The 25,058-nt window shown below is 44.2% G+C and overlaps 1 protein-coding gene across 1 annotated transcript in view; it reads left to right on the plus strand.

Moving 5' to 3' along the window:
- The window catches only part of LOC137313352 (matrix metalloproteinase-16-like), a 200,226-nt gene that overhangs the window by 125,990 nt on the left and 49,178 nt on the right, over nucleotides 1-25,058 (plus strand). Inside the window, exons 5-6 of the mRNA XM_067979480.1 lie at nucleotides 8,805-8,966; nucleotides 9,200-9,417. Coding sequence (XP_067835581.1) covers nucleotides 8,805-8,966; nucleotides 9,200-9,417 — 380 coding nt within the window. The remainder of the gene's footprint in view (nucleotides 1-8,804; nucleotides 8,967-9,199; nucleotides 9,418-25,058) is intronic.

Genomic DNA, 25,058 nt, shown 5'->3' on the forward strand with positions numbered 1-25,058 from the left:
TGCATCCTGTGGATGGTACACACTGCAGCCGCAGTGCGCCGGTGGTGAAGGGAGCGAATGTTTAGGGTGGTAGATGGGGTGCCAATCAAGTGGGCTGCTTTGTCCTGGATGGTGTCGAGTTTATTGAGTGTTGTTGGAGCTGCACTGATCCAGGCAAGTGGAGAGTATTCCATTACACTCCTGACTTGTGCCTTGTAGAGGATGGAAAGGCTTTGGGGAGTCAGGAGGTGAGTCTTTTTATATGTCGAAATGGGGTTTCTGCCATACTACTGAGGAAGTTATGGTGCCAAAGTGAGAGTACCTCCAAAAAAATCCCCAGTCATACTGATATTTAGGCCAGTTGAGCCCAATGCTGCTCAGCACACACCAGGGATCCGATTTGCAACCACACCACACAGTAGGGCCGATTTTATCTCACTCCACCCAGCAGGAACGGGTGGTAGTGGTTCTAAAAAAATCGTAGTCCTACAAATACCACCCTCTGATCAGGCCCACCACCATTTTGCTCGGGGTCTTCACAGGTCAGGAGTTTCATTAAAGTAAGCCAGTCATCGGACCCTGATTGCAGTGAGTGGCCTAATGAGCGGTCCTTAAAGGGACCATTGGCAGCAGCTCACAAAATGGCCCATGAATGTATTCCTCCTGGAACCACAAAAAAAAATCCAGGCTGCTGCCATCCAAGACTCATCCTGGGATTGTCTCCCACCTGACCGCAGGCTCTGACTATCTTTTGGCACCCACAACTTACTGGCGGAATGTAAATGAGGCTTGGGCCTCTAAATGGCCTGCCACTCATCCGTTCTCTGCTGGTAGTTAAAATCGGCTCTAGTATATTTAACCGTCATGAATATTATTTCTTTTAGTTTCTGGATGTTGATAATTGAAGTGTGAAGATTATCAGAACTCAGGAAAATACAGTATGAAACAAACTGGATTAGGCTCAATGGACCTGATGGTCTTGTCCTATCCCTTATTTTTGTATGTTCATGCCAAGAGAGTTCATACAGTTTACATGCCAATGGCGGGCTGGGGGCTCCTCTGTGGAATGCACTCTCTCCACTCCTTTCCCCCGGCAGAAGATTCTCTTACAAAGGGGCCATTTCAAAATCTTAAAGGAAGCAATTTCTTGGGCAAATCTTTGGGGATCCAGGACATGATCCTGCCCTGGACTCCCTGGTAGGTCACATAACTATCAATGGGTTGACAAGGTCATAGAATCATAGAATGATTACAGCGCAGAAGGAGGCCATTCGGCCCGTAGAGTCCGTGCCAGCTCTCTGCAAGAGCAATCCAACTAGACCCACTCCTCCGCCCTTTCCCGGTCACCCTGCAAATTTTTTCCCTTCAAGTAATTATCCAATTCCCATTTGAAAGCCATGATTGAATCTGCCTCCACCACCCTTTCAGGCAGTGCATTCCAGATCATTACAACTCGCTGCGTAAAAAGGTTTTTCCTCATGTCGCCCTGGGTTCTTTTGCCAATTGTCTTAAATCTGTGTCCTCTCGTTCTTGACCCTTCCATCAATGGGAACAGTTTCTCTCTGTCTAATCTGTCTAGAACCCTCATGATTTTGAACACCTCTATCAAATCTCCTCTCGACCTTCTCTGCTGTAAGGAGAACATCCCCAGCTTCTCCAGTCTATCCACATAACTGAAGTCCCTCATCCCTGGAACCATTCTGGTAAATCTTTTTTGCACCCTCTCCAAGGACTTCACATCCTTCCTAAAGTGCAGTGCCCAGAATTGGATACAATACACCAGCTGTGACCGAACCAGTGTTTTATAAAGGTTCAACATGACTTCCTTGCTTTTGTACTCTATGCCTCTATTTATAAAGCCGAGGATCCTGTATGCTATTTTAACTGCTTTCTCAACCTGTCCTGCCCCCTTCAACGATTTGTGCATATGTACCCCCAGATCTCTCTGTTCCTGCACCCTTTTTAGAATTGTATCCTTTAGTTTATATTGCCTCTCCTCGTTCTTACTACCAAAATGTATCACTTCGCACTTCTCTGCGTTAAATTTCATCTGCCATGTGTCCACCCATTCCACCAGCCTGTCTATGTCCTCTTGAAGTCTATCACTATCCTCCCCACTGTTCACTACACTTCCAAGTTTTGTGTCATCTGCAAATTTTGAAATTGTGCCCTGTACAGCCAAGTCCAAGTCATTAATATATATCATCCCAGAAATCTTGGAAGTACTACTGTCCGCTTCTTCAAATCTGCCCCAACCCTGACCTATTTCCCTGGGTTAAGGCTCATTTCCAATGCGTGTCATGCTCCCAGCAGTATTCCCGCTGCCAAGAGAGAACCTGCCATCGGTCCAAATGGGAAATACCAGCAGTGTTACTGCAGCACCACAAGAGATGGGGTGGTTTTAAAGGGGTGGGAACACCCTAAAGACAGTAGGAACTGCAGTCACATGGGGGGAAAATGGAGAAAGAGGAGGCCACTACAAGGCCCTTCCCTCCATGGTGCACCTCCAGGCTATTACTGCAGCTTCCCAGGGCCTAATGTCGCCATCCCATGTTAGTCCCTGAAAGTCTCGTTAACACGGGCTGATCAGAGGGAAGTTTACCAAGGACCTGGGCCTCGCCTTCCTGCAGCCATTTACATACAGCAGGTGGGGTAAGAAAGGCCAGTGTGATCCTGGTGGGGGCAGGGGAGAGACCTATAGGATGAGGCAGCAGTCAGCTCATTTTCCTTCATTCTCCGCCACGATCTCGTTCGATTTGAGGCAGGATCCTAGCCATAGTTTCCTACTACAGTAACTCTAAGGAATATATTGGCTGTCCCATAGTAGCAAAATCAGTGAAAATATTAAACAGACTAATTTATATTCAAGTAACAAGGCAGCTTCCATAGTATCTGTATAAAATCATCAATGCTAAAATATTGTAGCTCCTTTAACAATAAGAATATAGAGTTGTTTTTATTCTATTTATTATCCAAAGCAATGTAATACTCAATTCATAAACAGTTCTAATACTGTGGAAGAAAGAAATTACACATTTATGCACACAGTCAAACAATGGATACTTTTTCCTCCATTTAAAGAATGGTTGGATGGTTGGAAATGGTTAGAACATAAATATAAGAAGATTTAAAGGTGGAGGAAAGGCCGTTCGGCCCATTAAAGCTCACACCTCTGGTATAATAAGCTGATCACAACACCCTAATTGTATTTTGAACAATGAAATGTTTTTTCCTTTGCTACTCTGTCTGGCAGTTTATTCCAAATATTATCATCCTAGACAATGATTACATGTGAGTGATCTAATTGTGGGCTTCTGATGACACATGAAACTGTGCAAGTGGATGGTTTAGAATCCCCAAGGAAGTTTTGAATTGCTTTCACTTATCCGTTCTTCCTTTTGTAACAGATATGCTGTGGATTTGTAGTGTAGGGTTTTGATAAATTCTGTTTTTGGATTGTGTATGTGTTGCGAGCAGTGGAGTAATAAAACCAATGCAGTCAATATTTGATAAGTGGTGGCTTTAACACTCAAAGGTTAACATTTGTATTGTAATGACTACAGGTTTATAGCAAGTAACACTCAACACTTTTATTACCAAGCAATCAGAGTCAGTTAAACTGGTTAATCCCCGAAAACGGGAAGGGTATCGCAATGCGCGATTAACCCGCTCCCGGTGCTTCCACCGCAGGCAGGACGAGGCATTCATCCTGCCTGAACACTTACCTAAACCAAGTGTCCGAAATCAGTGTTGACACGAGGATTTAATGACATTCAAGGGGGAGACCGAGTCTCTTAAAGGCAGGCTGTATCTCCGACAGGCAGCCTGCATCTCTTAAAGGTAACTGGTACCTGTTATTTGATAAAAATAAGGTATGGGTCTGCATGGAGTCTGAACGGGGATCAGACATCACACACCTAAAATACAGATGCAGGTCCTGTCCCTATGTTTACAAACTGTTGAATTATTTTATAACATTGAATAAAAGTTGCGACCTACTAAATCCCACATCCTCCAATCTGCATGCCAGACCTCATCAATCTGTCGATCTGAGTTTGCGAGAGTGTGTGCACCAAGGTTCTCTGCTGATGCACTAGAGACCTTGGTGAAAGAGGTGGACAGAAGGAGGGACATCCTATAGCCGCAGCAAGAGGCCCTCCAGACATATGCTCAAAAGGCAGTGGGAAGCAGTAGGGGACGAAGTCAATGCTAGGCGCTTAGCACCATGAACGTGGATGCAGTGCAGGAAGAAGTTCAATGCTTTGACATGAGTGGTCAAGACGAGTGAGGTCAACTGTCAAGTGGCATCTCCTACCAGCTGCACCACTAGCCATATCCACTGCTCCATGCACTACACCCTCATCACCCACATACCAACTAACTCCATCAGTACGCAACTCTTCCAATCAGATGCTTCCTCTCACCCTTACACATTACCACTTTTGCAAGCCATACACCCACAACTCACAGGCCACACAAACTGGCAGCTATTCAACCATGACAGGCACTTCACCCAGACAAGAGAAGGTGACACATAACAGGAGGCAGCAAGTGGCAGTGGGATTTAGCCCCTCGAGCCTCTTCCGCCATTCAATGAGATCATGGTTGATCTGTGACCTAACTCCATGTACCTGCCTTAGCCCCATATCCCTTAATAACCTTGGTTCACAGAAATCTATCAATCTCAATTTAAAATTGAGCTAGCATCAACTGCCATTTGCAGGGGAGTGTTCTGAACTTCGACCACCCTTTGCACGTAGAAGCATTTCCTAACTTCACTCCTGAAAGTCCTGGTTCTAAATGTCCCCTCGTCCTAGTTTTCAAATATAGGAGACCTCCAAAAACAGTTACAAATGCATCAGCAGCCAGAAGCAATAATCCATCAACTAACCTGTAAATCCTGCATGGTCCCTTTAAGTAGCTGGTGGGGGGTCCTCCAGGCACTCTAAAACATGTTTAGATGGCTGCGGTTAAGGCATTGCATTGAGTGGAGTGTTAAGTGCCAAAATGGTGTGTATTACTTTAAATCAGCTTTGAACACTGATCGAACACATAGGGCTCGATGTTAGCAGGACTGCGGGTATGCGGCGGGGGGGCTATTGGGCGCGTGGGTAACGCGCCCGGTGAAATTAGTCTGCCACCCGCGCGATCGCAGCCCAATTGGATCCACTTACCTGGTCTTCCGGGTTCCCCACTGCTAATCTGCGCGTCGGGCGGGCTGCGCATGCGCAGTAAGATCTGTCAGCTGGAGGAGCTCTATTTAAAGGGGCAGTCCTCCACTGACACATGCTGCAACAAGTAGAAAAAATTACAGCATGGAGCAGCCCAGGGGGAAGGCTGCTCCCAGTTTAAAGATGCCTCACTCCAGATATCAATACATGGGGTGAGGAGGAGGGGGAAGACAGAGATCTTCCCCCCCGCGGGCGGGAGGAAGCGGCCTGCCTCTGCCACCAGGAAGGCCTGGCTCGAGGTGGCAGAGGAGGTCACCTGCACCACCAACATATCACGCACCTGCATACAGTGCAGGAGGTGCTGCAATGATCTCAGTAGGTCAGCCAAAGTGAGTACACTTACTCATTCCCCTACACTCCATCTGCCACATCACCGCCCCCACCCCACATCTCCTACTGCACTGCCAATACTACTCTGTCACATCACCCCTCACATCCACTCAAACCTCATCCTCATCTTACCTGCACTTACTCACTTCGCCAGTACTCATCCCGCCACTACCACTCAACCCAATCCTCATACAATCTCATGGCTCTATCTCATACTCACCCTCTCGTGCATCTCTTTCACAGTCAGCCTCACTCAACCTGCCACTACCTGTGCTGCAGCCACAGGGCATGCATCACATATGTGCAGTACGCAGCGTAAGGCAAACATGTCGTGAGCATGAAGGGGATGCACAAGGGTGTTTGAGGGTTTGTCATGGTTTTTACTTATATTTAATTTCTGACCAACTCACATTACATATTATATTGGCACCACTACTGCCATGTCTTTGCGAATCTTGTCTGGTTTGTGCAATAATGCCCTTTCTTGAGGATCACAATGAAGACCCACACCTGATGCCACCCATTGTGTCACTGCAGAGTGGGTGTAGGTGTATTTGCAGGGCTCTTTTGTGCAGACGACTGAGAGACATCGGCGATGTCCCCGGTGGCACCCTGGAAGGATGTGGAGGAGAAGTTATTGAGGGCAGTGGTGACTTTGAGAGTGACAGGTAAGAAGATGGTGCTCGGGCCAGCCGGGAGCAGCTCGGCATGAAGGAGGCTGCAGATGTCCACGACTGCATGTCGAGTGACTCTGAGCCTCCGTGCACACTGCTGCTCAGAGAGGTCCAGGAAGCTGAGCCTCGGTCTGTGGACTCTGTGGCGAGGGTAGTGCCCTCTGTGTCGCATCTCTCTCTGCAGTTGCCCTCCCACCTGCTGTACAGGTGGATGTGTCACAGCACTCTGTTGTGGAGCTCCACGTGTCAGAGGTGGACGGCGTGGACGGCGAGGCTGGTGAGGCTGGTGATGCTGTTCGCCCTCCGAAGAGGTCATGACTGCAGCTACGGCGGCCCCCATCCGGAAGATGTACATCTGAGGGGGTCCGCAAGGTAGGTAAGTGTGTCCTCACACCGGGGTTGCGGTTCCAGGTCGGTGAATTTTCTTGTTAGGAGGAGGGTGGTGGAGGCTGAACTTTGTCCAATGTGACGGAGTGGCCACCTGTTGAATGCACCTTTGCAGCTGCCACAGGCTGCTGGCTGCAACACCTCCATTTGAACTGGGAGTGTTTCCCCCAGTATGGGAAACAGTCTCAGTTCAATGTAAAATCCCACCCCTCCTAATAAAACAGCTCAATCAGGTCTGTAAACGACCTGAACGAGCAACATAAATACTTTCAAGTGGCATCCCGCTGGCTTTAATTGCCTGCGGGATTCCCACCAGCGGGGGCTGTGCGCGCACGCCGGCGCGTCAGTGGGGAACCCGGAAGTGGGCGGGTTGGAGCCGGGCTCCGGTCCCGCTCCGGGATTCCCCGATTTTCGGAGCCCTCCCGCCAGGAACGCACCCGATAGCGGGTGCTAAAATGATGCCCATAGTCTCCCTACTTTACATGATGCCGTGTTCGTTATTTACGCATGCGCTAAACCCTTTACCAAGATGGCATCTGGCACACGTCACACTAGAAACGTGCTTGCGCATCCAGGATGCCATCTTGGATATCCGGGAGGCCGAGTAGCACCGAAACAACGGGCGCCAAGTGTATATTAGAAATTATTACATCACATTTGGCCAATTAGGTGAAACTTTTACTATGTCACCACCATAATGATGGTAATCTTTTCTCTCAAACATGCTTGTTACAAATTCGGATCTGCCATGGATACCTTCTCAGGGTTTATTGGAATAAATGACTCAGATAAGTGTTCTGAGTGTCTTAATTTATATCGGAATTGACTCACACTGCCCTATATCTGCTTGAGCGGTAGTGTAACCAGGGATGTAACAATAGCATCCCCTTATGATTTGAATCAGATATTTGTGTCTTTTGCACACGTACCTCTTCAATCTCTCTGAAGGTGGACCAAGTTATACTTGGCGAGTTGAGGCTTGATACGAATGGTTGAGCTGCTCTATTTCACAGGGAGTGAACATATCGAGCAACTGTTATGATCAGGCTCACTTTGTTCAATCAGTGCAGCTTATCTTTGCATGATGATACAAAACAAAGAACAGAGAAACACGCAAAAAGAGTCAAGAAGGTGGGATCGTGGAACTCGAGGCCCAAGCATTTTATTAAATCAAAATCTTATTCCAAATTTTTAAAAGGGGGATGTGTTAATAATTTTACCTGGACATTTGAATTGTTAGTTCGTCACCAAAAGTGAGACAAAAAAATGAATGGGCCATTCGATTCGAAACGTCACTAAGCAGAAAATCACTTGTGACATTTTCTCATTTCAATTCTGCTGATAGTATGACATATGATATTATAAAGTATGATATTCTCAGGGTCGATGATTTACTGCCTGAAGAATATAGCAGAAATTAAGAAACTAAAGGTGTGATTTTAGCCCAGCCGGCCCATCGGGAATGGGGTGAGTGGGAGGTTAAAAGTGGGTTTGGGCACCTAGTCAAGCTAATGAATTGCTTATTGTTTAATCTACAGGGAAAACAACCTCCATTTAACATATTAACCACCTTTTGTTTAGGTGCCTTTTTTTAAACCTGTGACAATACACTTTATTTAAGAAAACTTTAAAAAGATGCTCTTATGTTCAAATCCTTTTTGTGGAAATATAGTCAAAGATTCGTGAAATGTGACGATCCCACATTATACATTCTAAAAACAAGAGAAAATACACTTATGCAGGAAAATACGTTTATGGACCACGATAAATGATAAAATTATAAATCATTGTAAAATGTTATTTGTATGACTTATGAACGATTTGGAATGTGAAGTTTTTAAAGGTTTGTAGGAGACAATTACATTTGTCAGTCTTCTGCAGATTCCCTCCCACACTAGAATTCTTTGATTGCTACCGTGCAGTTCCAATACAGGAGAGGAAAGCATGAGAAGATACTCTCCTGCTAATATTACAACTGCACAATTTGGATAATAATAACATCTCTGGAGTGTGCTTAATAGTAAAACTGTCTTCCAATATGGGCGTTTATGACAGATTTTCCTTCTCTTTACCTTTCTTTTTTATTCCTTTTCTCTTCACCAACATTATTTTCTCCTACAAATTATCGCAGCTCAACTCAGTCTTTTTTTTTACAAATTAGATGTAACAATCAATTGAAATCATTTTTCTTTTTTTTCTGTAGGAAATGATTTATTTCTGGTTGCAGTTCATGAACTAGGCCATGCGCTAGGCCTCGAACACTCCAATGATCCCAGTGCAATTATGGCCCCATTTTACCAGTACATGGATACAGAAAACTTCCAGCTTCCTCAAGATGATTTACAGGGCATCCAGAAGATATATGGTTTGTAGCTACACCTCATGGCATAGATTTTGAGCTTGCCACCCAGGCATAAAACTGAAGTTGCCCTTGATTTTAATGGAAATGAAAATTGGGCAGTTTCTATAACATGCTATTCTGCAATACCAGTTTTATGCTCAGGCGGCAATTTGAAGATCTACCCCCATAATTTTATATCTGAAAGTTAGTAGCTGTTATTCTGGATTTAATATGTTGCTGCCTACATTTTTAAATAGGGCCACCAGATAAGATTATGCATCCTACAAAACCCTTACCTACAATACCACCACATCGCTCCAATCCACCATCAGATCCAAGAAAACCTAACAGACAACCAAGACCTCCTCGACCACCCACTCGGGATAAGCCTTCCTATCCTGGTGCCAAACCCAATATCTGTGATGGAAATTTCAACACCCTGGCTATTTTACGGGGTGAAATGTTTGTTTTTAAGGTAAGAGTTGTTCATGTATTAATATGGTATTGTGTATATATTATGTATGATGTGGAGATGCCGGTGATGGACTGGGGTGGACAAATGTAAGGAGTCTTACAACACCAGGTTATAGTCCAACAGTTTTATTTGAAATCACAAGCTTTCGGAGGCTTCCTCCTTCGTCAGGACATTTATATTATGTATGCTTTAGAGAAACAACTTTCATACTCAAATGATAGAAATAACCTAGGGATAAGGTGAGGCATCTTTTAATCTTCGGTTGTAGTTATACTACAGCTACTGGCCTCAGGCTAGTACATGTAGTGTAAAATCAATTGGCAGCCCCAAGTTATACTGCCAACTGTGCCTTTCACTGAGATTAATGACAGAGGAGCTCTGCACTTCAATGTTTACATGCATGCAAAGAGCTTTTCTCCTTTTGTGGTTAATTTTTAATGTAATGAAAGAGAGCGTGTAGAAGAAGGAACATAACTAAAGGTTTCAGTGCCAACTGGGACTGGAGTGATCTGAGCATGTTGGGAGATTGGTGTGACCTTCTTTGCCACTGTTCTTTTACGGCTCAAATAAAGAATATCCCTTCCGAGAGAAGAGATCTAGGGTAATGTCTTTTCCTCAGTACTTTAGGATGGGTGGGTTTGAAAATTTTACATTGAAAGTACTTTTCCTCTTCTCCATAACCTTTTAGCCAAGATCGATTTCTGGGTTAGGAAAGGACACAACTCAAACAATGTATTATAAAGTGGTTAAAACCATCTGAGGGGAGGGAACCGGGGCGCGTGTCAGCGGCCAGGAAACCAGGAAATACCGGCAGGGCGAAGGTCCTGACGAATTTAACAATAGGACCACATTAGAACTTCTTAACTCCGTTTCCCGCTCAGCAGCCGGCCAGATTGAACGGCTGGCCCGCTGCTGGATGGGAAAGCCTGCTGTAGAAGGCCAGCTGGAGACGGAAACCAGCAATCGAGAAGATCGGGGGTTGGTGGGGGGGGTGGGGTGTGCAGTGAGGAGGGAGGGAGATAGGAAGAGACTGCAGGGGGGGGGAGAAACTGCAGGGGAGGGAGAGATCACGGGGGGAGAAAGATAGAGATAGCAGGGGGATTGGTCGACCACAGCGGGGGGGGGGGTTGGCCGATCGTGTAGAGGGAGGGATCGTGGCAGAAGGTTTGCTTTGGGGGGCGGGGGGGAAGCACTCCTGCTCCTCCTGACCCACAAGCAGTACTGGAAAAGCACTTACCTGCCGAATCTGGCAGCTCCCTTCAGCTTCCAGGTTTCCTGGGCCCTGGGAAACCCGGCCTGCAGCCGTTAAATTCAAATGGCTGCCAAAATCTGAGGAATGCAGCCTCATTTAAATATTAAAATCATCCACCCGCCTCTCCAGAGCGGGATACTCGGCCGCCCCCACAACCGCCACGGTAAAACCGGAAGTAGGTACGTCCATAACGGGTTGGGGTCGAGTTTCACATTTTTAACAATTTAATCCCCCCCCCTCCCCTCTCTCCCCAAAATATGTGTGATATTTCCAAACTCTGGCAATTCACCTAACTGGTATATGCAAAATGTCATTATGTTTTAAATTAATTTTGCTTCAATACAGACACTAAACAGTTATACTTAGATGAGATTAGATAAATTGTTTGCAGGTTCTTCTAAAATGTTTGGTTATACTTTCTATTGGCAGAAAGTTATGGTTCGCTGTAGTAATTTCATTTTGTAGGTTGTCAAGCATTAGTTGGATATTGGAACAAGCACAGTACATAGAAGATCTACAAAAGATAACAGATAACCAGTGCCCCCTCTATTGAAGCCAGGTCCAGTGAGATATTAGCCTTTCCCGTGTGAAACCAGAATTGCATAGTACCTTTACTGGCCTAGTTTAATGAGTTTTTGCATTGGTATGACACAATTTTTGCATTACATTAATGCAAAAAACTGCAGTATGACTAGGGAGTGAATTTACTGAACCAAGAAGACATCAAAACTTTGGCAAGGTTGTGAGATGATCTTGAAGAGGTAGTCTCACAGCACTACAGCTTTGCACTGGCTTCCCTATAACTGCTACTGGTGTGAAGATAATATTTAAAAGTTTCCAGGCAGTCTGTTGAACTACCTGGGAATTTTTCAAACCTTATTTCGATATTACAACGAACCAGTTATTCCATTTGAACGTTGCTATCCTTACAAAAGGTAACTAGTGTTTAGATGCTGCTCAGCAGACAAAGCTCTGATTGACTGATCAGCAAATGGTGCAAAGCCAGCAATATAATTCAGAACAACTAATCCTGTGTTGTTCTAAGCAGATACCAGTCTTTGACATCCATATAAGAGCATGGCTAAGTTATTATTAGGACCCGATCTGCATCCTGTGGGTGTCCTGCTCGCCTGCTCGAAAGAACAGATTAAAATCGGGACACGGTGGGAAGGCAGCAGGATTAGAGGGGATAAATCATGTCCTCATTTTAACTTCCCTCATTTTAACTGTCCTCCCGCCTGGTTTCCACCTAGTGAGTTAAAATCAGGGCCAGTGTAAGAATGGAGTGGCTGGCCCTGGTTTTTGGGTGGTGTACTGGTGGTCTGTCATGTAAAATCGGGTGTAAAGGTGGTGGTGCTGACCCTGTATGGTGGGCCCACAGGCATTAGGAGATTAGGAAAGTGACAGGAGCGCAATTCTGCAACACTGTTTTGGTCGGGAGTCACTTCCGCTACTTTGAAGCTGCAGTCTCGGAGCATTTAAAGGTATTTTATAAAACTTGCTGAGACTTTAAACGTGACCTCTACATAACGAAATAATGGATTTCCTTCTGGGAATTCCATTGTTTCTGTACTTTGAAGATGAGGATGCTGAGGATATGGAGCAGAAAAGATCGGAAGCTCGAAAGTCCGATTTCTGGGTGGGGTGTAAACGAGAGCCGATCCGCTACTGCCAGTTTTCCGATCCCTCTGACGCTAAGAATTACCCCTCCCATTCTCCCCCCTGCAATGTGTAAGATTCTCATACACTCCTATTTATTTTGTAATCTGACATTAATTAATGCAATTTTCCAAAATGGTGCTTCAAGGGAAATTTGTATAAATAGCAGTACCTGTTTTTTTAGATAAGGAACTGATTGCAACATCTGCTCAATATATAGGCAGCTGTTGCTAGCGAGCATAAAATTACAAGAATTCCATTTACATCACTGCAGAACAGCTGTGCACCAATTTTTCTTCTCACAGTAACCCCTTAATAAGATTTGGGTTTGGGGCTGCCTGCATCTTGGTTCCTACTGACTACCTAGTGACCATCCTGAAGACTAGCGAAGAGAATGAGAATGCAACTTTTCGCTGCCCACTCTAAAAATAGTTTTCACTAAAGCAACTTCACAAGCTTCTGTAAATTGTAAAGCAGAATGTCCACATCAGTAGCAGCAGAAGTGCACATTTTATAGATTGCTGGTTTTGTATATGGAGTGTACATAGTTACAACTAATGATTGCAGTTGGGACCAGATGGCTGGGACAAAGAGAAGTCTCGTAATTAATTATTTTATTTTGATGCATAATTTCACTCATCCAATTCTTCTCACTTCGTACAATATGTTTCCAACTGTGCTGAAGTGGGGCCCAGCAGTCTGTTCAAATATGAGTCCCGTATTGAACCCGATCAACTCAATGTCTGTTGACAATCTATTTACTCAGGCATCAGTGTTTTCAGGTGTAGGTATTACATGTGAAAGATCCACTGCATTAGCTTGTTGTAAAAACAAATGGGATACACATTGTCATTCTGTACAGGAACAATTTATTGTGTCTTTCATTTTTTTCAGCTCTTAATAATTCACCAAATATGTAGCAGAATTATACTGCAGGATAAGAGCTGCTCTGTACCCCAATCTGTAAGCTGAGTCAATCAGTTAGCAGAGCATGATCTGATAAGAGGTTACCCACATAGAGTTGTTAGATCAACCTGAATTGGAGTTGAGATTCCTTAAGGTTGTGATCTTTTCTCCAGAACATCTTCCAACATTTTACAAAAGCGCCGTTGTGCTTAATTAGAATGGACAGAGGTTGTACCTGAGGTTCAAATTTGGCAAGCTGGACAAATACAGGATAATCAAAATTAATCTTGTTTGGGTCCAAGATTGACTTTAGAGCTCATCTCTACTGAATATAGAGGAGCAATTCTTCTGATCCAGGCGCAGACTAGGGGAGAAAAAAGCGCAGTAGGAATCCATAAGTTAAGGGTCCATTTTAATCCTGCCTGCCTGGTGGGAATGGTGCAGGTATGTGGGGGGTAGGGTGGTCGCGTCATGTTTCCTCCACCATCTTAACTGACCACAGGACAGGCAAGGGAGGGCCGCCTACATCAGGCAGGTGGGGGCCTAATTTATATGCAAACGTCATGGCCTTCTGTCATTGGTGCCACAATGCCATTTTAACTAAAAATCTCAGGAAGTCTGCACAAGGCTAAACCAAACATCAAGACCTGGCGGGAGGCAGCAGAGTGGCCAAAAAAAGCCAAGGTAAGTAAAAAAAAATAACTTTTCTGAGGAATCCCTGTTGGTAGGACTGCTGCCACCGACTCCTTAATGAGTCCTTGAGCCTCCCCAATCCTAGCCTTTCCCCTCTTTCCCAGCACTAGCACCCTCAGGGAACCCCTCACCACCACTTAGTTCATGTTGGGGACCGTTCCTTTAGGTCCTCGGTGTCCTTTGGATTCCAACATCCGGCCTTGGCGTCACTCCCGCCTTTTGCGGGCGCAACAGTGGTGGAGTATTTAAATGAGGCCGGGAAGTTAAAATAGCCCAGGCTGAACTGTCCGTGGAGGATTCTCTCCCACCCCGTGTTAAAATTGACCCTATAGTTTGAGAAAAAGGAAGATGTACAACAGTACACGCGCGCGCGCGCGCACACACACACACACACAAACTTATATCAGGAATATCAGGAATAAACATTTGGTAGCAGTTATGTGTCCGTAGAGTGTTCTTGCTCTCTCTTGGGTAACGGTTAATCAGAGGGAAGGAAGGGGATGTGGGTCATTATATGCAGTATTGGCCATTATTGGGTATGATGCAGTTGGCCATTGTATGGGGTAGATGGCTTTTAGGCACTGGGGCCTATGGAGTACTTGGTTGAAATTTTGACGTATCAGAGCCTGCTTAAGGTCTTGAAAAGCAAGTACAGGTTCTGCTGCAAACATTTCTTTTAGGATCTACTACTCATGGGGGTTTTCTGTTGGCCGTGCTGTGTTCCATTCCTTCCACGATGCAAACTTCTTTTTCGCTCAAACAATGCAAACATCTCTGATCACCTTAGAATGAAGTCATTCTAGTTACTGCAGGGGTGGTGCATTATTCTATGTCTGTAATTTCCTCCAGGCCTACAAGCCCCCTCAGACTCTCCATTCCTCTGACTCTGGAACACCTCCCACTTCACGTCACCGTTATCGGCTGTGCCCTCAGTCGCCCTGGCCTTACACTCTGGAATTCCCTCCCTAAACTCCTCTACCGCTCCACTTCCGAGTCCCCCTTTAAGACCCTTCTTTAATCAGGCTCTTTGATCAACCTTTTGGTCACCCCTCCTAATGCCTCCTTCTTTGGCTCAGCACCCATTTGTTTTTCTGATTATGCTTTTATGCAAAGCCTTGGGACATTTTCTGCATTGAAAGCACTATCTGAATGCAAACTGTCATTGTTATGTCATTTAGATACTTACATATATTTTACTGTCCCCTTGTTTTCTACATTTTCCTTTTCAGTATCTCTTATTTTTGTACTTCATTTTTTTACTATGAACGAGGAAGGAGCCATTGCTGGATTTGGTTCTGGGGAATGAGATGGGCCAAGTGGACCAAGTGTCAGTGGGGGGACATTTAGGGAACAGCAATCATAGCATCATAAGGTTTAGAATAGCTATGGTAAAGGACATGGACCAGTCTAAAGTAAAAATACTCAATTGGAGGAGGGCCAATTTCAGTGGGATGAGAACAGATCTTGCATGAGTAAATTGGAATCAAAGATTGGCAGGCAAATCTATAATTGAACAATGGGCAGCCTTTAAGGAGGATATGGTTCGGGTACGGTCTGGGTACATTCCCATGAGGGAGAAAGGTAGGGCAACTAAAGCCAGAGCTCCTTGGATGACAAAAGAGATAGAGAGTAAAATTAAGCAGAAAAAAAGGGGCATATGATAGTTGTCAGGTTGATAACACAAGTGAGAACCAGGCTGAATATAGAAAGTTCAGAGGGGAAGTGAAAAAGGAAATAAGAGGGGTAAAGAGAGAGTATGAGAATAGACTGGTGGCAAACATAAAAGGAAATCCAAAAGTCTTCTATAGGCATGTAAACGGGTAGTAAGAGGAGTGGTGGGGCCGATTAGGGATCTAAAAGGAGATCTACTCATGGAGGCAGAGGGCATGGCCGAGGTAAATGAGTACTTTGCATATGTCTTTATCAAGGTAGAAGATGCTGCCAGAATCTCAATTGTAAACAATTTTACAACACCAAGTTATAGTCCAGCAATTTTGTTTTAAATTCACAAGCTTTCGGAGGCTTCCTCCTTCCTCAGGTGAACGAAATGAAATCCTCGAAATGAAATCGCATTTATAATTCACAGAACAATGCTTGGTGAGTACAGACAGTTTTTTCAACTGCCCGTTGCCAAGGCAATCAGTGTGCAGACAGACAGGTGTTACCTGCAAGGTCTCACAGAATATACAAATCACCAAAAAAAAACAACAAACAAAAAAAAACAGAGATAGAGAGGTAGAAACATAGAAAAGACAGCAACTGACCCGTTATATTAAAAACAGATAACATTTGTTCGCTGGTGGGGTAACGTGTAGCGTGACATGAACCCAAGATCCCGGTTGAGGCTGTCCTCATGGGTGCAGAACTTGGCTATCAATTTCTGCTCGACGATTTTGCGTTGTCGTGTGTCTCGAAGGCCGCCTTGGAGTACGCTTACCCGAAGGTCGGTGGATGAATGTCCATGACAAAGGATCCCCCTGAGCATGGTACATTGGCGAGACCATGCAGACGCTGCGACAACGGATGAACGGACACCGCGCAACAATCGCCAAACAGGAGGGTTCCCTCCCTGTCGGGGAACACTTCAGCAGTCATGGACATTCATCCACCGACCTTCGGGTAAGCGTACTCCAAGGCGGCCTTCGAGACACACGACAACGCAAAATCGTCGAGCAGAAATTGATAGCCAAGTTCCGCACCCATGAGGACGGCCTCAACCGGGATCTTGGGTTCATGTCACGCTACACGTTACCCCACCAGCGAACAAATGTTATCTGTTTTTAATATAACGGGTCAGTTGCTGTCTTTTCTATGTTTCTACCTCTCTATCTCTGTTTTTTTTTTGTTTGTTGTTTTTTTTTTGGTGATTTGTATATTCTGAGACCTGGCAGGTAACACCTGTCTGTCTGCACACTGATTGCCTTGGCAACGGGCAGTTGAAAAAACTGTCTGTTATCACCAAGCATTGTTCTGTGAATTATAAATGCGATTTAATTTCGAGGATTTCATTTCGTTCACCTGAGGAAGGAGGAAGCCTCCGAAAGCTTGTGAATTTAAAACAAAATTGCTGGACTATAACTTGGTGTTGTAAAATTGTTTACAATTGTCAACCCCAGTCCATCACCGGCATCTCCACATCATGGCCAGAATCTCAGTAAAGGAAGATGTAGTTCAGATACTGGATGTGTTAAAAATTGATAAAGAGGAGGTACTAGAAAGGTTAGCTGTACTTAAAGTAGATAAGTCACCAAGTCGGATGGGATGCATCCTAGGTTGCTGAGGGAAGTAAAGGTGGAAATTGCGGAGTAACTGGCCATAATCTTCCAAACATCCTTAGATAAGGGGGTGGTGCCAGAGGACTGGAGAATTGCAAATGTTACACCCGTGTTCAAAAAAGGGAGTAAGGATAAACCCAGCAACTATAGGTCAGTTGGTTTAACCTCGGTGGTGGGGAAACTTTTAGAAACAATTATCCGGGACAGAAGTAGCTGACACTTGGACAAGTGTGGATTGATTAGGGAAAGCCAGCACGGATTTATTAAAGGCAAATCGTGTTTAACTAACTTGATAGAGTTTTTTGATGAGGTAACAGAGAGGATCGATGAGGGCAATGTGGTTGATGTGGTGAATATGGATTTTCAAAAGGCGTTTGATAAAGTGCCGCATAATAGGCTTGTCATCAAGATTGAAGCCCATGGAATAAAATGGGCAGTAGCAGCTTGGATACAGAATTGGCTAAGTAACAGGAAGCAGAGAGTAGTGGTGAACGGTTGTTTTTCGGACTGGAGGGAGGTGTACAGTGGTGTTTCCCAGGGGTCGATACTAGGATCACTGCTTTTTTTGATATATATTAATGACTAGGTCTTGGGTGTACAGGGCACAATTTCCAAATTTGCAGATGACACAAAATTTGGAAGAGTAGTGAACAGTGAGGAGGATAGTGATAGACTTCAAGAGGATATAGACAGGCTGGTGGCATGGGCAGACATGTGGCAGGTGAAATTTAATGCAGAAAAATGCGAGGTGATACATTTCAGTAGGAAGAACGAAGAGAGGCAATAAAACTAGAGGGCACAATTCTAAAAGGGGTACAGTATTAGAGAAATCCGAGGATATATGTGCACAAATCGTTGAAGGTGGCAGGGCAGATTGAGAAAGGATTTAAAAAAGCATACAGGATCCTGGGCTTTATAAATAGGGGCATAGAGTACAAAAACAAGGAAGTCATGATGAACCTTTATAAAACACTGGTTCGGCCACAACTGGAGTATTGTGTACAGTTCTGGGCACCGCACTTTAGGAAGGATGTGAAGGTCTTACAGAGAGTGCAGAAGAGATTTCCTGGATTGATTCCAGGGATGAAGGACTTTAGTTACATGGATAGACTGGAGAAGCTGGGGTTGTTCTCCTTGGAACAGAGATGGTTGTGAGGAGATTTGATAGAAGTATTCAAAATCATGAAGGGTCTAGACAGAATAGATAGAGAGAAACTGTTCCCATTGGCGGAAGGGTCAAGAACCAGAGTACATAGATTTAAGGTGATTGGCAAAAGAACCAAAGGTGACATGAGGAAAAACTTTTTTTACGCAGCGAGTGGTTAGGATCTGGAATGCTCTGCCTGAGGGGATGGTTGATGCAGATTCATTCATGGTCTTCGAAAGGGAACTGGATAATTACCTGAAAGGAAAAAATTTGCAGGGCTACAGGGAAAGGGTGGGGGAGTGGGACTAGCTGGATTGCTCTTGCATCGAGCCAGCCCAGACTTGATGGGCTGAATGGCCTTCTTCCATGCTGTAACCTTTCTATGATTCTATGAAAACTTAAAAGATATAAGTGTACACATTTGAGATTTATTCTTATTTAGGTGATAGATGTCAATGCTGGGGAATGGAAGATACTCTTACTTTTTCTACCCAGTGTCTTGAGCTAATATTTTCCCTTTACTCTGCTCCAGTAATATGCCTTCCCTTTTACCAGTTCTCAGAAGAAATCATTATTGTACTATTTTAGTTTCCCATATCTAAGTAGTTTCTCGGAGTGAGATTTCCAATTTAGTATAAAACAGTGCAAAATATTTATGTTTGGTGTGTGAACTCCTCGTTATTACACAATGTTTCAATTAATTGTCCCTAACCCATGTTACTGGCTGCCATGTTATCTCAAAGCCCCTTCAATAAGGAAGGTGTGATACTGTGGACTATAAAACAGTAAATAACTATTGCCAACACTGGTAAGATTTGAGGCTTTTCATCTAGCAGCTGTTCCAGGAAATAACAGGAAAAAAGTAATTATTTTTGTAAGTGAACTTAACTGACAGATGGCCCTGAACCTGTGACTTAACTTGTGTGTTACCTTGTTTCAACTGATAGCATTTTTCTGAAGGCTGTGGGTCTGCCGCCCATTCCAAAGTTTGAGCTCATAGTGTAGATTTGGCATTGCACTCCAGTACAGATGGAGTGCGACATAGTTGGAGCTGCTGTCTTTTGGGTAAGATAAAATATCAACGCTGTGCCTGCCTTTTCCAATGTTCAAGTGGATGTTAGAGATCCCTAGGTAGTTTTTGAAGAAGAGCAGGGACGTCTGGATAGTGCTCTGATCAACATTCCTCCCTCAACCAATACCACAAAAAAACAGATTAACAGATCATTCATCTCATTATTGTTTGTGGGATCTTGGTGTAAAATAGCTGCATGTTTTCTCCCCAGTCACTGCACTTTAATCAATTCATTGTATGTGAAGTGCTTTCAAGTGTACCTGAAAGGTAGGATAAGGTGCTTTATAAATATAAATCTTTCTAACCCAATGTGAAGCAAGTCTTGCCTTTCCTCAGTTACCAGGCAACCATAATCACCACCATAGATCCCCTCCTCATATTATTTTCCATGTCTGTTTTTTTTCTTTAAATCACTGTGTAGAATTCAAACTGCTTTACAAACAAACTCTTAAAATGTAATTTTCTGGCTTTGCACTCCTGGCAGGCAGTCTTGCCCATCAGGAACACGTATTAATTTAAATGAATGCTTGGAAAATGTTGTGCAGTGCATGCCAGAGTTTCTGGTATGTGCTCTTGGCAGGTGAGACTCCCCACCTGGGGAGTCAGAAAAATTACCACTTTAGTCTTTATTTATAATAAGAACTCCTTGGCTCAGTCACTGCTTGCTGTCTCACTCACTGCTCCCCAGATACCACAGTGATGACGTTGTATACATATGCACATACACAGGTAATTGATCACTGTAATTTAGATGGCTTTGTATAGTTACATGGCGCAATATGGCCCACTTTCCGGGATGAATGTCCTGTGCCCCAAGGACGCCTGAAAAATGTCCAACATGATGTTGTGTCAGGGTATTTTTCAGGTGTTAGTCCTTACATATGTAAGTGAGGGTCCTAGTTCCTGTTTTAGGTCCACTTTTCAAAATTGGGCAGGTGCTGGACCTGCCACGCTCAGGACTCTTCAGCAGCTGCTGCAGCTTAAGCAATGAAAGGTAAGTTTTTTTTTCCACAAACCTTTTTCAAAAACCTGCCTGTAGAGGCAAGAGGAGCAGGAGTGTTCCCCTAATTCCACAGTCATCTTGATCACCTCTCCCCCCACCCCCACCCCTTCTGCCCCCTGTAACCGCTCCAACCCACTCCCAGAACTTACTTTCGGGGCGCTGCTGGCGATGCAAGTGGCCTGTTATTCTTCTTAATGAGGTACGAGGCCTAATTTCGGATCAGCCTCGGGCCTCCCGGTTGGGGCGCACACTGCCTGCACTTGGTACACATATCAAGGGATAGCAATAGCACTAATTGACAAGCAATTCATCTTGAAAATACCGAGAGATAACAGTTGTAAACCTTTAAAATAAGATGTAAACAAGGAGTAAATAGGGCCAGTTTACTAACACTGCCCCCTCCCTGACTGGGTACTACTCAGGTGGAACACAACTGAAATGCACTTCACCTGACATGACTAAACCTACCTGTATTTCTAGTCAGTTAAACAGACCAGACATTCTCCTGCTCCACCCTCGTGGCAAGGCATTGTACCTGAAAGTGAGAGAGGAAAGTCAGCCATTTTTTTAATATTTCAAAATATACTTTATTTCATAAAATTTAAAGATATACACAGTTCAATGTAAAAGGACACAATTTCAAGCAATATAGTTCAAACCAATGCAATGTAGATCGTACACATTATGATCTCATTATAATTCAAAACACAGTACATATCTTCTAATACATCCTGTACACTACAAGGTGGGATGGCCTTACACAGTGGCCTTTCCCCATAGAGCCTTTGTGTAGGCCACACCTTGCTTCAGTGTGTCCGGCAGCACATACTCGTGGACCTTGGAGTGTGCCAGTCGGCAACACTCGGTCGTGGACAGCCCCTTCAGCTGGAAGACCAACAGATTTCGAGCGAACCAAAGAGCCTCCTTCACCGAGTTGATAGTCTTCCAGCAGCATTTGATACCTGCTCGGTGTACGTCCCGGGGAACAACCCGTAGAGCACGGAGTCCTGTGTTATCGAGCTTTTGGGGATGACCTGGGACAGATACCAATGCATCTCTCTCCACAACTTCCGCACGAAGGGAAAGTCCATCAGGAGGTGGACGATGGTCTCGTCCCCGCCGCAGCCTCGAGGGCAGCTCGCGGTGGCGCTGAGATTCCGTGCGTGTTGGAAGGACCGCACTGGGAGTGCCCTTCTCACCACCATCCAGGCTACATCCTGGTGCCTGTTCGTCCGTTCTGGCGATGAGACATTCTGCCAAATGGCATCGACCGTCTGGTCGAGTAACTGCCCTATCAGATCCACCCTCTCCTTTCCCTGCAGGACTCTCAGAATGTTTTATTTTATATTTCAAAATATACTTTATGTCATAAAATTTAAAGATACACACATTTCAATGTAAAAAGACACAAATTCAAGCAATATAGCTCGAACCAATAACATTATGATCTCATTTTTACAATTCGAAGCACAGTACATATCTTCTAAGATCCTCTGAGAGGCTTGCAGCAGGGCTAATGCTGCTGGCTGCAGTGCCTTTTGCCTGTGCTGTACCATACTATGATACTACTAAGTAAATCTGTTTTTTTAAGGGGTTAAGGGTACGGTGGGTTAAATCTGATGCTGGAAGTGATGAACCTCAAGTAGTACAACTGTCCACACCTGGCGTCTCTGAATAAATTAAATAAAGCCAAGTGAATCAGTCATTAGAGTAATAAAGATAAAATTTCCATAATTGCTAGTGCATCTAATTAAATGTCTTCCAATTACTGGTGGTCATTTCTTGCCAGATATTACAAAGACTAACTGCCTCAATCCTTAACTTTACTCCCGATGTATCTCTTCATGGCCTATATAATTAAGAAGTTGGATTAAAATCACAACTTTGCACAAGAAAATGTGGAACATCTCACTTATTTGCAGCACTCTGATGCCACTTAAAAATTCTTGCATTTGCACATCTTTTTCACCAAATTGTAAGCCAGGACAATCAGTTACATCTTCATTTGAAAGAATAATTTGTATTTTTAATGAGAACGCATTACTTAAAATGCTATTCTTTTAACTTCTTTATTGCTTAAACAAACGTAAGATCTAGTTGAAAAGTGTTCCAGTCAGATCGCTGGGTAAAATAACCCATTGCTCTCTCCAGAGAGTCTTTGCTGCTGCTGCTGTTGGAATGTTTTTAATGCCTTCCTTTTGCACAGCCTCATGTCAGTGATGTGATGTGTACGAGTTGATCGAGATAGAATTTGCAAATGTTGCCTTAATACTCTTTGCAAGTGCAGCGTATTTGATGAGATTGTCTCCACGTCATCTTGTACACATGACATGATTGTGAGGCCACATTATAAAGAGGAGTTTTTAAATGAAATGCAGGGTCCTACTGGAGTAAAAGGGCTGTAGCTTCATCAGAATATTTCCAGTAAGAAAACAAAAATTTGTATATCAGTGACTCTATAAACTGCAGAATAATTTAACTACAGCAAGGCTAACAGAATAGCCTGTTACTGGCCATTCCAGGGACTAAACATTGGTTAATAACACTCAGGTTAAAAGGATTTTAGTGACTAAAAGTCACATGGAGTATTTAGATTTGTAGATACTTTAAATATAAAAACAAGTCTACATGTAGGATAGGATGATATCGTCTGAGAACTCTATGTAAGAAAAGACTAGTTAAGCAGCAATGAAGTTTTGACATGTGTCAGGCGTTTCAGTTTTAAATATCTGCAACAGGGAATCTCACATCAAAAATAACTTTCATATAATTTGCAAAAAAAACCTTTTGCATTACTTGTGAATTATGTAATCTAATAGACTGGTGCAGATTCCCCCTAGCAGACTGAAATCCTGTAGCATGAAGTAATTTCTTCTTTTCCATCCATTATGAAGTGGTAAGTCATGTTGTAGAACAAATTTGCATATTTTGTTGCGATTTAAGTTCCTCATACTCCAATTAACTGACAAGTGTGGGAATTATTAACTTGCCTGCAGTCACTAGTCTCTTCCAGTTGTGTGATGGCAAATTGTGAATTAGATTCTGTTTAGTTTAACAGAATTTCTCTGTACTAAAATAGCCTGCAGTAAAAGCATGCAACGTCTGGCTGGAGTGATAGAGCTGGAGTTTTATCACAAGATCTCGTTACCCAAAAATTGAATGTAGAAATGTAACTTGATATAGAATTGTGCATTTCTTTTCAGTGTTGGTGAGACTCTACTTTGCAACATGAATTCTAGACATTCTTGAGATTTGAGTTCACTTCCTTCATCTTTTCTGGGCAAGTGCTATTGCGTGCCTTTTTTTTCTTAAACAAATCAAATAAAAATTCTTGAAGACATAGGCATTTTTTAGGCTCATATGTTAATATGTTATAAGGAATGGGTGTCATTAACAATGTGTTCCTTTCAGACATAATCAGGACTTCATGTTGCATGATCAGCAGAATGTGCCTATTTTTTTTATTCGTTCATGGGATCTGGGCGACGCTGGCAAGGCCAGCATTTATTGCCCAATCCTAACTGCCCTTGAGAAGGTGGTGGTGAGCCGCCTTCTTGAACCGCTGCAGTCCGTGTGGTGAAGGTTCTCCAACAGTGCTGTTAGGAAGGGAGTTCCAGGATTTTGACCCAGCGACGATGAAGGAACGGCGATATATTTCCAAGTTGGGATGGTGTGTGACTTGGAGGGGAACGTGCAGGTGGTGTTGTTCCCATGTGCCTGCTGCCCTTGTCCTTCTAGGTGGTAGAGGTCGCGGGTTTGTGAGGTGCTGTCGAAGTAGCCTTGGTGAGTTGCTGCAGTGCATCCTGTAGATGGTACACACTGCAGCCACAGTGCGCCAGTGGTGAAGGGAGTGAATGTTTAGGGTGGTGGATGGGGTGCCAATCAAGCGGGCTGCTTTGTCCTGGATGGTGATGAGCTTCTTGAGTGTTGTTGGAGCTGCACTCATCCAGGCAAGTGGAGAGTATTCCATCACACTCCTGACTTATGCCTTGTTGATGGTGGAAAGGCTTTGGGGAGTCAGGAGGTGAGTCACTCGCCACAGAATACCCAGCCTCTGACCTGCTCTTCTAGCCACAGTATTTATATGGCTGGTCCAGTTAAGTTTCTGGTCAATGGTGACCCCCAGGATGTTGATGGTGGGGGATTCGGCGATGGTAATGCCGTTGAATGTCAAGGGGAGGTGGTTAGGCTTTCTCTTGTTGGAGATGGTCATTGCCTGGCACTTGTCTGGTGCGAATGTTACTTGCCACTTAACAGCCCAAGGTCATTGATGAAGCAGCTGAAGATGGTTGGGCCTAGGACACTGCCCTGAGGAACTCCTGCAACAATGCCCAGGGGCTGAGATGATTGGCCTCCAACAACCACTACCATCTTCCTTTGTGCTAGGTATGACTCCAGCCACTGGAGAGTTTTCCCCCTGATTCCCGTTGACTTCAATTTTACTGGGGCTCCTTGGTGCCACACTCGGTCAAATGCTGCCTTGATGTCAAGGGCAGTCACTCTCACTTGACCTTTGGAATTCAGCTCTTTTGTCCATATTTGGACCAAGGCTGTAATGAGGTCTGGAGCCGAGTGGTCCTGGCAGAACCCAAACTGAGCATCAGTGAGCAGGTTATTGATGAGTAAGTGCCGCT

The sequence above is a fragment of the Heptranchias perlo genome, chromosome 3 (genome assembly GCF_035084215.1).
Source record: "Heptranchias perlo isolate sHepPer1 chromosome 3, sHepPer1.hap1, whole genome shotgun sequence".
Taxonomy (NCBI): Eukaryota; Metazoa; Chordata; class Chondrichthyes; order Hexanchiformes; family Hexanchidae; genus Heptranchias; species Heptranchias perlo.